The sequence below is a fragment of the Magallana gigas genome, chromosome 3 (genome assembly GCF_963853765.1).
Source record: "Magallana gigas chromosome 3, xbMagGiga1.1, whole genome shotgun sequence".
Lineage (NCBI taxonomy): Eukaryota > Metazoa > Mollusca > Bivalvia > Ostreida > Ostreidae > Magallana > Magallana gigas.
Window position 1 is genome coordinate 32,127,481 of NC_088855.1, and position 12,974 is coordinate 32,140,454.

Consider the following 12,974-nt stretch of genomic DNA (forward strand, 5'->3'; position numbering starts at 1 on the left):
TTTGGACTAAGATTGCTTCATGATTCTGGGGCCAGTAGGCAGTTCTGAACAATTTATTTTACTGAAAATCATGGAATGGCAGGGGTTTTTTTTAACAGTAAATTTTCCAGACAGTAGTTCTCAAAATGCAATGCATGCATAACATGTACATTACCAGGTAATTGGTTTTAATAAATCCATACACAACTGACACCTTGATTTATCATGCAAACAATTTTATTTCAAACGATCATGATACATGCAGTTCCACCAAGAAAAATTTGGTGGATTTCACTGAAGATAAAGCTCTATAGTAAAACTTAAAGGAATATCTTTATACAATAAAGATATCCAAGCATTCTAGAATTTGGCACACGATTAAATCCTGCTTAAAGGTTATTTAAAATCTAATTATCAAAATAATATGTGTGTTACATTGAAAGACAGTGGGTCATCAGCTTATTGTGCTTTAGAAAAGTCCTTTTAAAGACTGCAGAACTCTAGTCCAAACTCTGAATTGAAAAACACAAGGGGATCCACAACAAATTCGTCACTTGATGTCAGGGAGATATCAGACTCAAAGGTGTCCTTGAAGAGCTGGTTGATGACACTTTCAGGGAATATGTCTGCAGACTGCCCTCGAAGGATTTTGATAGCATCCTCCATGAATTCTTCATGGTCTGCAATATTCTTTGACCAGACCTGTTAAAAAAAAAGAAAAAAGAAATGAACTATACAAAACATCTACCAGTATAAATCAACATACATGTACTTGCAAAATTTTTAGGTGCAAACTCAGGAATTTGTTTGTCAAAAGGGGGAGTTCCTTTGGAGAGATTTAAATTTTTGCAACTTGATTACATAAATTTATAGATATATGTGTGTATATTAATTTTTCAGGTGTTTCAGACCCCTTATTAATCAGCAAATGCACATGTACAAGACTGAACACTTAGTATACATTTATTTAATATATTTGAACTTAACAAATGTAATTTGAATTCATGGTAGATAAACAAATAAACAGAAGAAATTACTTTTTTGCCCGGTTTTGACTCGATTTGCCAAGTCATGTCTGCAGCCTCTCTATTAACCTTCTGACGTTTCAGTGGACTCTGCTTTATCTTATTTTCAATGTCTGCACTTTCAGTTCGCTTTCTCTGGAGAAATAGAAAGAATTATTATTATCAATAACAGCCAATTTCAACCTGGAATGTTGTTTTGAAAAGTATTCAGCAATAGCTATACATGTATATACCTTGCGACTTTGCTGACTTGTTGTAGAAGTCTGCGTTTCATGTTCATGGTCAGGTGTGACTTCAAGTCCTGATTTTTTATCAACATTTACTTGAGCAACATGCTGTGCAGCATCACTGAACTACAATATACAGTACCGTAAATGATACAGAAATGAAAGCCAATAGACAGCTAAGAGTTAAACCACTTTTTATTTTCTGAATAAAACTATAATTACAAATTACGTACCACCTCAGCTGCAATTGCCCTGCTTCTTTCAGCTATTAAGGATAAGGAAGACAACTCTACATTTACATTTGTAAGTTGTGTCTGCTGCACGTTGTCTTTTAGGTTTTGCTCAATATGCACCTCTGGTTGTGTTGTCGCAATGTGAGATATCAGACCTGGCTGCTAAAAAAAGGAAAACTTTTATAAGTTAAGGAAAATGATATTTAATTATGTCTCCCCTTTCAAAGGGGAGACATATTGTTTTTGTCGACTTTCTTATTCTTCTTCTTCTTATTCTTCTTATTCTTCTTCATCCAAATTTGTCCAAGCCGTAACTTAAATACCCTTTGACATTAAGACTTCAAACTTGGAACATAGGTAGATGGTATTGAGAAGGAGTGCACGCCACCAAAAATTTTGACCTTGACATATTTTCTTTTTCAAGGTCAAGCGTTTTATAAAAAATAGAGTTCGGACTATAACACAAGATTCCTTAAACATACAAACTTTTAACTTGTATCATAGATAGATGGTATATAGTCCAGTTCAACCTTACCAAAAATTTTTTACCTTGACCTTAAAATTTTATTTCAAGGTCAAATCAGAAAAAACTTCATTGTTCACCTCCTAAATATTCTTTGACAGAAGGACTTCAAACTTCACACAAAGAACAATTATAATACACTGAGGTGTACTATTGATAAATATTTGACCTTGACCTTGTTTTCCTCAAGGTCAACTTGAGAAAAAATAATTAAGTTTTGTCTGGGTGGTAACTTAGATACCTTTTGACATTAAGACTTCAAACTTGGAACATAGGTAGATAATATTGAGAAGAAGTGCACGCCATCAAAATATTTGACCTTGACCTATTATCTTCTTCAAGGTCAAGCGTTTTATAAAAAATATAGTCCGGACCATAACACAAGACTCCTTAATCATACAATCTTTTAACTTGTATCATACATAGATGGTATATAGTCCAGTTCAACCTTACCAAAAATTTTAACCTTGACCTAAAAATTGTATTTCAAGGTCAAATTACAAAAAACTTCATTGTTCACCTCCTAAATATTCTTTGACAGAAGGACTTCAAACTTTACACAAAGAACAATTATAATACACTGAAGTGTACTATTGATGAATATTTGACCTTGACCTTGTTTTACTCAAGGTCAACTTGAGAAAAAATAATTAAGTTTTGTCTGGGTGGTAACTTAGATACCTTTTGATATTAAGACTTCAAACTTGGAACGTAGGTAGATCGTATTGAGAAGAAGTGCACGCCATCAAAATTATTGACCTTTTATTATCTTCTTCAAGGTCAAGCGTTTTATAAAAAATGTAGTCCGGACCATAACACAAGACTCCTTAATCATACAATCTTTTAACTTGTATCATACATAGATGGTATATAGTCCAGTTCAACCTTACCAAAATTTTTGACCTTGACCTAAAAATTTTATTTCAAGGTCAAATTAGAAAAAACGTCATTGTTCACCTTCTAAATATTCTTTGACAGAAGGACTTCAAACTTAACACAAAGAACAATTATAATACACTGAGGTGTACTGTAAATTTTGTCTGGGTGGTAACTTTTGACATTAAGGCTTCAAACTTGGAACATAGGTAGATGGTATTGAGAAGGAGTGCACGCCTCCATAATTTTTGACCTTGACCAATCTTGTGTCTCAAGTTAATTCATTTTCTAAACTGTATCATATATGGATGATATCTAACATATAGCTGACTTCATTCTTTTTCACTTATTAAATTTGCCCCATATTACAATCCTTGGGGAGAAGGGGAGACATGTGTTTTTTTGTATAAAAAAACAATACCCACTAGTTAGACATTTATCTTCTCAAATTACATTATGAATAATTCAAAGACTTGCACTTACAAGATTGGTTGAACCAGGCTGGTTATGGTCTGACACATCATTGGTTGTTACACCTTGTATAGGCATTCCCCATGTGTGTGGTCCTTGACAGTCAATGCCCTTACTAAGGTCATGAATGTTTTGATCCTGTACTTGTTTTCCCTGGGGAAATTTGATGATTTCCTGAGGGACATAACTGGTCTTGCAAAGAGGACTCTGTCCAGGAATACTGATAATTTCCTGTTGAACAGAAAAGACTTCTTCCTCTATTCCCTTAGGAAAATTGCCTTGTGTTCCATAGGAGATACTAGAATGTAGTCCTTGGACATTGCAAATGCTCTCACTTTGAATTCTATGAGGATAATCAATTCCCTGGGGAATACAAATAGTCTCATCCAGTGTTCTCTGTTGGTCACATTTATCTTGGTGTGATGTGCCTTGGGGTATAGTGATACCCTCCTCTTGTGATCCCTGGTCCATACTGAATCCCTGAGGGTTACAAATGATACCATCTTGTGTTTGTTGGGGGACTCTGTTTCCCTGGGGGAAATAGGCCATCTTTCCTTGCATCCCTTTGGTCACACTGAATCCCTGAGGCTTATGGAGGATGTCATTTGGTGTTCCCTCTACTACAATGATTATCTCTTCTTCCTCTTCATGGTCACTGATTCCCTGTGGGATGCTCATGATGACTTTTTCTTCAGTTGCCTGGGGGCAATAATTTCCCCTGGGGAGAATGGGGACCATTCTTTCTGTATGGTTACTAATGGTCTCTCTATGGGCAACATTTGTGGTCTGAGGAATGAATTGTGCCTGTGCTTGATTTGTCAGTTCCTTTGCATAAGGCACACATGCAGGGAGGAAATTCTCAACCTGTCTTTGAAATCTCTGTAAATGAAAAAAAAGAGTCTTAACTGATAGAAATTGATAAAAGAAGAAGAAGAAGAATTTTTACTCACATTTTATAATCTGCATAGTAATTTAGATAAATTATAAATGTATGTACCTGATGAGTTGGTCTCTTCTCGGGTTGATTGTTAGACCAATTAATGCCACCTGCAGAGTTTATCAATGTGCGATGGCGGGGAAGCACTGTAGAGGCTATGAAGTCTTGGATTTGTTTGTCATCCAGCACCTGATTTGTCTAAATACAAATGATTCCAAAATCATTGCTTTATAAAGAAATAATTCTTTTATTTTTTGTATAAATTTTAATTCTATATTTTTACATCAACAGAATTTCAATTTCCTTTAGATATTAGTCTTTCTTTAGGGTAGTTTTTCTTTAAATTCAATAAATATATATATATATAAAATCTATATAGTTACCTGGCTTACCCCACATTGTGCCACTCTGTCTACTCTTTGAGTCTGCCATGTGTTTTGTAACACTCTTTGTTCATTGCATGAATGAAACCTCTTTCTAGGGGGCTCAACCTTTAAAAAACCAAAGAAATTGATATTGTCAACATCATTGTTGTTTTTAACTATAGTTTCTAAAAAAAATTACAAATCAAAATATAACAAAAGAGAGAGAAAAATGAAAGAAAGAGGAAAAGGTGATAAAGATGTTTAGAGATTTGGAACTGAAGAGTACAGACAGAAAAGAACTGAATTCAAGGTAAGGGAAAGGGGGGTGGGGTGATTCTTCACTTACATTTTAAACCTATATTTATCATTTTTTTAAAATGAAAAGTTAAAACGGAGACCTCCACATAGGTCCTTTGTGTGATGGGCCTGCTCAGGAAGCTCATCCCTGGCCCCTTGTAAGCACCTACTTGTCCAAGGATACTTTCAGTGTACAAACACTGCTCTTCCATTGTCTTCTGCAACGAAATTTTGAAAATAAAATAAAAAAATAGGTATAGTATATTTGTAATAGGCATGTGTGAGGGAAGGGGACGCTGTCCAAACTGATTATCTTTTAATCAAATAAAGAAATGTAAAAATAAAAACTAAATCCCCCCTTTTTTAACGAAAATTTACGAATTTTTATCAATATAAACTCAAGTAAATAATTTTTTGATGGACCGCAACGTTGCTAAGCAGCCATTAAAATTTTTAAACGTTAGTCGTTATACAAAGTCAAAGGAAGGAAAAGTTGTGACAAGTAGTGTCAATCATTGATTTCTACTGATCATATGCCTTTTATGTTGTGAAAAGGCTAATACATTAACAAAAATCCAAAAGGAGAATTGCAACAATTCCTACGGCGTTTCATATCAATAGTGAAGAAATATTATGCTTTTGGCTCTATAAAAAGCTCATTTATTTTGTGATATGATAAAACTGAAAAATAATAACCCAATCAAAAACATGTCGAATTCCTCAATAAAATTGTTTACATTAGTATCTGTAAAGTTTGTAGTTGGAGTTTGAACAAAAAATGAGATGAAAAGATGACCTTGGATACGCTTTGGATTAAAGCTTTCTGTTCGGTTTAAATGATTTTTAAAATAGGGGGAAATCGGGCATCTTTAACGTAAATTAATAAATAAATATGAACATTACCCTTTTAGATGTAAAACTGTACATTTCTGTAACTGTCTTTGGTTCAATAATATCGAATTTTTCAGAAAATGTTCGCTCAGCAAACAGCACGTCTTGTCTCCACATCTGATGCTGACACACTGGTGATGTATCCAAAACACAACGCAAGCCTTAGCAATCGTGACGTCATCGATAGGTAAACAGCCAATGAAAGCTCATGACTAAAAATACAATAACGATGGAGTTTCCCTAAATTTCGTCTGCTATGTTTATTGTAAATTCTAAAATGTTAAATGAAAATATTTACATTCTACTGTGTTTTTCCATTAAATTCTGTGATCTTCAAATGCCTCTAAATGCAACAAGTAGTCAAAGGTCAAATTAACGAGTTTTATTATGACGTCACAAACGTTGAACGCTGTAAACTGCAACGTCACAAGCGAAAATCAAAGTTCATGCTTGTGGCTGTTACTGTGGCTCTTCCATTAATATTAACTTACCCTTAGGATAAGATCGGAATTTTAAGGTATAATTCACATTTGCAGACAAGGCAAGAAGATAAAAAAATGTAAATATAAGCATTAAATCATGATTTTTTGAAGTATACACTCTCATAACTGCCGCGGTGTGTGCATACAAATTTTCATAACGCGCTAACGCGCGTTACTCAATTTGTATGCACACACCGCGGCAGTTATGAGAGTGTATACTTCAAAAAATCATGATTCAATGCTATATTAACACAAATGTTGAACGTCTGTATGACTGAGATATGCGTCCAGTTCCTTTTGTGCTCTGCTTCTGCACATGCCATCCGACTTCCGCAATACTCGAAATGATTTCCATGGCAGAAAGTATGATTATCCCGTCTGGAAAAATTAATTATAATGTAGGTAGGGGATCAGGGGGCGTTAGCCCCCTAAAGCTGAGCACAGTTTTCAATAACTATACGGCAGAACGACCCTATAATATTTCAGCCATTGTATTGTAACTTTTAAAACATTATTTAAAGACAGAACATTTAAAAAAGACAAAAAACAAAAAAAACAAAAAAAATTTAAATTGCCTATTTGATCATATAGGCAATTTTAATTTTTTTTAAATGTTTTTATTTCTTATTTTTCAATATAAAATCGAACATCAATTCTAGGAACAAAACAAAAATTAAACATACACACACAAACAAATTCCACTGAAGAAAATACATCCCAATAAACTAAAAACAAAGTTGATTTATGTGAGGCAACCAAGACTATAGAACCATCACCAATCTCTTGTTAAAATGGTTCTAATAAAAAAAAAATACATGTACTTGGTCCACGCATGGTGTAGACAGCTAATCAGTACAAAACCCAAGCGCCTGTGCCATAATCCCATTTAGTTGAAAAAAAACAAAACATACAAACCCACCCAATGTATTGTTTAGGGGTACTATATTTATTTTTTTATTCACCAATCAAGGGCCCTCAGGGGGCATAACGTTATGCATTAAAAAAATTAATATCATGGACTTGGTTATAACAAATAATGAATGAAATAATTGCCTAGAATGTCCAGGTTCATATTACAGGCAACAATATGCAAAATGATTCATTAATACGATGAAATATATGTATGGGGTTTACGCATTTAATTGTGTGAGATAATGTGTGAACACAACAGCTATACAGAAACAAAGTGGCCTGAAAACAGAGAGTACCAAGGGACGGTGCCTGCACAGTCAATCAGACTGGTCTACTTGTACTGAAAGAGTTCAAGTCAGTATGCTAGCTTATACATAACATAACTCCCCCCCCCCCCCCCCCCCTCTAAAAGTAAATATATGTGTGTCATATATATGTCATATTTAAAATCAGTAAAAAAAAAAGTTTAATAAATGCATCAGATGAGATATGTTTACCGTGTGTTTTGGATTCTCCCTCCCCTGTAGATCTTCTTTCGCCGGCAATTATATAAATTTGCCGATATTAAATTTATGTATCGCATTTGGGTAAAATTATTAGATGAGATTTTGTCATGTTTAGTCTGTGTAATACTTTTAATTTGTCTTCTACTCATGTTTTTATGTCAGTCAATTTGCAGACTGAATTAATTGCAAGACACTTCAACACTTGAAACATATGCAAGGTTTAATGGTCAAATACTGATTTATAATACTTCTTCCATTTATATATAGAATGTATTTTCAATGCCCAAAATTCCAAGTAAAATTTTAACAAAGCTTAGAATCTTTACAGATTAACAAGCGATCAATCTTTTTAAAAAAAGTAAAGCCCCCCCCCCCCCCCCCCAAAAAAAATGAACGAAGAAATGAATCGGGATCGGCATTTCAGTTTTTGCGCCGATAGGGGGCGAGCTAAAATTATCATTTCCGTAATTGATCACACGACAACATTGGCATTTGACAAATAATTTTGCAAAAATGATGAACTACATGCCTGAGATGACCTTTAATGTAGACCATGGGTATCTTGAAGGTCTACTTAGAGGATTCAAGAGCGGAATTTTGAGACAAAATGATTATTTGAACCTTGTTCAATGTGAAACTCTCGAAGGTAGGTACCTAGAGTATTTTTTTTTAAAGCAGACGTCTCGCAGGGTCTTGTGACAGCTTCCATCGAATTGTTGTTGTTCGAAATAACCTCATCTCAAGTTATAAATCTGATGCAACTAATTTTTATATATCCTAAATTAAGTATGGACTTGATTAATTCTGATGATGTTTTTCTTATTTATGCTGCTTGTTACAAATTTTGTAGGAATTAGTTTATATAATTCATGACATATTATTTGTATACAGTGTACCACATTCAGATTTTATTTAGTATATTTACATCAGTTTTTTCAATTTCTATCTGAATAAGATCAGTTTAAAACCCTAGAAGTTTCAATATTGTAATGTATATATATACCAGATTTGCAACATTATTTGGATTATGATTTTGAAACTGACTCCTAAATTTTATAATAGATATTGTCTCAGTGTATGGAATCATAAACATATATGACATACAGATTTTGCATTTGCTAGGGTTTGAACTTATTATTAACCCCGGCACTCTACCTGTTGAGCTAGGGATGCTTTATTTTCAAACATTCATTTCTCTATTGTTTTAATGTATTGTCTGGCATATGTATTCTTTTTATTTTTTTAGACTTGAAATTACATCTGCAGAGTACAGACTATGGAAATTTTCTGGCAAATGAACCAAGCCCCCTAACAGTATCTGTGATTGATGACAAACTGAAAGAAAAACTGGTTGTTGAATTTCAACACTTGCGCAATCAGTGTGTAGAGCCACTGTCAACCTTTTTAGATTATATCACGTAAGAATTCAAAATCCATGTTTCATCTATTTCAGTCTTTAAACAGAAATGTATACCAGTAAATTATTAAATGATGATTGGTAAGTGGTGTTTGTCATAAAAATGAAATAAAACTTTTACAGCACAAAAAGTGTGGTTTCATCAATATTCGTTAAATACCAATTTTCATGGATTTTGTTGTTAAGTTTATCCATGAAATTAAATGTTCATTGAAGTGCAAGTTCTACTAACATTTTGTACTGATTGGGTCAATGGCCATGAATTTATGTTTTATGTATCCTTGAAACTGTGAGTTTCACTTTATCCACAGAAAATTGATACACAGTATCAGTTTGTCTACAGTGTAGTGGTCCGAGGCTAACAAAGTACCAGGAACTGATAATACTCATAAATGGTCACATTTTATGATTACTTTGTAGGTACAGTTACATGATTGACAATATCATCCTCTTGATCACTGGAATTCTCCACCAGCGACCCATCAATGAGCTCATTCCTAAATGTCATCCTTTGGGAAGCTTTGAACAAATGGAGGCCATTCACATCGCTTCCACTCCAGCAGAATTGTACAATGCTGTTCTGGTGGACACTCCTATTGGTAAGGCTAATCCAATGCACCTAGATGCTAGTAGTGAAACACTGATGTTCTTTTTCAAAACTTTTTTGACATGAAAAGCAGTAGACTAAATTCAAATTATGATTGTTTATTAGAAAAAAGGTTATCTTTTATCTGAATGGAGGAACCTTGTTACTATCATTGTAAGGGAAATTATATTTGTGTAATGAGAAATTCTTTAGATTTCAAGAGATAAGCCCTAACATGGGGTGATGTAAATGACATTATAAATTCTTCTATTTTTTAGCTCCCTACTTCCTTGATTGTATATCTGAACAAGATCTTGATGAGATGAACATTGAAATCATCAGAAACACACTGTATAAGGTATTTTTTTTTTCATTTATTGTAAACAAAATACATTTGGTTGTGTATTTCTATTTAATGATTTTAACTGAAAACAGTTTCTACTAAATTAAATATCTGTACGTCACTGAATGTCTTGCATAAAGATATATGAATAATTACATATAGATATTGGTTAAATCAAATGTACTCACACATGCTGATGAATAAACTTCCTCTAGATATCGTACACTTTCATTTACTGAAGAATTTCCACTAGATATCGTACACTTACGTTGACTGAAGAATTTCCAATAGATATTTCCACTAGATATCCTACACTTACATTTACTGATTTACACTTTATAAAGTTTATGCACACTTGCTGAAAAATAGATATTCCCAAAATATCCTACTAAATGTAATACCTTTACAGTATTTATGAAGACTTTGAAAAATAGCTATATTAAAAATATTAATATTAAAAAAGTGAGTATCCTGGTTTGCAATATGTTAATATAACAATATGTTTTTCTTTATTGAAACATGCAGGCATACCTGGAGGATTTTCACAGTTTCTGTCGTGAAATGGGTGGAGCCACTGCTGAGGCCATGTGTGAGGCACTTGCAGTAAGAAGATCATTTTAATAAACCTGCATGATATTTTTGTCAACCCTAAATTTATTGTTTATGCATGGCTGAAAATTTCTGAAAGAATTGAGGGACAAAAACAAGTTTTTTTTAAAATCAACTGTATGTGGACTTAACTTTGCCTGTCTAGAAATAGATAAAATATATAACATGAACAGGTACATATCATACTTTGACACAATGAATTTTGCTGGGTTCAATTATTATCATACTGTAGTCTGGATAACATAATAATTTTTCGAGACAAAATAAATATTATATAAAAGGGGAACCACTGTATTACATGCTGGTATAATGAGCAGTCCAAAGGTCATAATATATGCATGTATTGGATTCATATTAATGAATTTTTAAGTATATTACATGTATTCATTTTGTGCAAAAAAATAATCAAATTGAGTCTTGAAGATCTATCTGATCACACAGTATTTTATTGGTACATTACATGTACTGGGTTTTTTTTCACTGCAGTTTGAAGCAGACAGAAGAGCTTTCATCATTACCATCAACTCGTTTGGAACAGAGCTGACAAAAGAAGACCGGGCCAAGCTGTACCCCCGCTGTGGGGACCTCTACCCCTACGGTCTGCAGCTGTTGGCCAAGGCTGATGACTATGATCAAGTCAGACAAGTGGCTGACATTTACGGGGTAAGTGGGGAAAAGATGAATGTTTAAAATTATCAAGCTGTGATTGAGTCTAGTGTCATACAGCTTTTGCACAGATTGAAAGAAAAGAAATTGTTGGTAGTAAAGAGTTGAGTTAGTTATGCAAAAGCAATTTACTTATATGTATGTCAATGACTTGTATGTGTAGATTTATTGAAGATCATGGAGTCTAATGTATATTTAAAGTACATGTATATGATTTATTTTACTTAAACAATTTAGAAAAATTATTACTGGTTTTCATTGTAAGATGGTATAGGCTACATATACATGTATATTAGATATAAACAGACGCCGATAGAAATTATATAAGCAAAATTTCTGTTGTAGCACTACAAGGAATTGTTTGAAGGTAGTGGAACTGGACCAGGGGAGAAAACTCTAGAGGACAAATTCTTTGAACAAGAGGTAAACTTTATTCAGATAAAAAAGGTACAGACAAGGTAGATTTAGTTGAACCAATTAAGTTTCACATAGGGTTATGACTATAAAGTTGCATTCAAGATTTAGATTCCTGAACAGTGAATTAAATCCCAGGTTTATTATATATTATTTTAGGTAAATTTCATGAAGAATTCCTTCATGCAGCAGTTTCAGTTTGGTGTGTTTTATGCCTACGTGAAGCTGAAGGAACAAGAGAACAGGAACATCATATGGATCGCGGAGTGTGTGGCCCAGCGACACAGGGCAAAGATTGACAGCTACATTCCCATTTTCTGAACAATCAGGGTTGAACAATCAGGATCACAGTTTCTTGTCTTAGTGCTGTTAAAAGGAGGATTTTTAATTAAAAGTGGGATTATAATAAAGATTATTGTGTATTTATTGAATTAATTAATATATTGGCTGTGATTTGATGCAGAAAAAAAATTGATGAAATTTTTATTACATCATTGTTATGACATAAGCGGGTACAGCCTATTTCCTGCATGATGTCACCATGCTTTTGATAAATGCAATAGGATAGCATGGATTGTGACTTCTCTTTTTTTTACGGTAATTCTCCAAGTTTATGAAATCCACCTGTACAATTTGATGTTTGGTTGTAGTATGCATGTAATGTAGTAGGAGACCTATTCTGAAAACAAAAATTTCTTGTAGTAGACTTTAGTCCAACTGTCAGCAGATCAGTTCATTACATGTATACTCTAGTCAGATGTATGATTTTTATCATAGTACTGTAACCACAGATTCTTATAATTGGTGGAACATTGATTCTTCCATGACTGTTGAAAAACATTTATTTGTGATGGTCTGATCGTGATGTGATACATTTATTAATATCATATTACTGTTGTTATTGACATTCCTTGTAAAAGCCTCATCTGGTATAGTAGGCTTTTTCACAAGCTAAATGTAATCAAGAAAATATATTAAAGTCATTATTAAACAACTACTGTTTTTGGTTTTCGTTTTCTTTTGAAGAATATCCTGATGAATGCTATTCTCTAAAAAGGGAATCAAATATTTTTCATTTAAATTCCGAATCGGATAAATTTTCTTCTAGATTTTTCTTACTTTTAAACATTAGATGAAATGTGTAGTACTTTGTATTTTCATAATTATTGCTGCTAGCACTTGTTTGTCACTGTACAATGTATTTCAAAACAGTAA

At 33.3% G+C, this 12,974-nt stretch overlaps 2 protein-coding genes across 4 annotated transcripts; one reads left to right on the top strand and one right to left on the bottom strand.

The window, feature by feature from the left end:
* Positions 1-208: 208 nt before the first annotated feature.
* On the bottom strand, positions 209-5,995 carry LOC105318297 (uncharacterized). 3 transcript variants are annotated; one of them, XM_066079349.1, is made up of 9 exons: positions 5,837-5,995; positions 5,035-5,151; positions 4,655-4,762; positions 4,332-4,469; positions 3,347-4,213; positions 1,465-1,623; positions 1,238-1,357; positions 1,017-1,139; positions 209-681 (listed from the first exon to the last, which is right to left on the bottom strand). In XM_066079349.1, the coding sequence occupies exons 1-9, from the start codon at positions 5,939-5,941 to the stop codon at positions 463-465; spliced, it is 1,956 nt and encodes a 651-aa protein (XP_065935421.1). In that variant the 5' UTR covers positions 5,942-5,995; the 3' UTR covers positions 209-462. The 3 variants fall into 3 exon arrangements, with proteins under 3 accessions (XP_065935421.1, XP_034338565.2, XP_034338566.2); XM_034482674.2 differs by having other exon boundaries at positions 1,465-1,626; XM_034482675.2 differs by having other exon boundaries at positions 210-681; positions 1,465-1,626; positions 4,664-4,762.
* Positions 5,996-8,168: 2,173 nt separating this feature from the next.
* LOC105318218 (V-type proton ATPase subunit d) lies at positions 8,169-12,753 on the top strand. The gene is made up of 8 exons (XM_011415197.4): positions 8,169-8,370; positions 8,971-9,142; positions 9,562-9,740; positions 10,006-10,085; positions 10,596-10,673; positions 11,166-11,342; positions 11,691-11,768; positions 11,919-12,753. Exons 1-8 carry the CDS (start codon positions 8,238-8,240, stop codon positions 12,078-12,080), a joined length of 1,059 nt encoding a protein of 352 aa, XP_011413499.2. The 5' UTR covers positions 8,169-8,237; the 3' UTR covers positions 12,081-12,753.
* Positions 12,754-12,974: the final 221 nt, after the last annotated feature.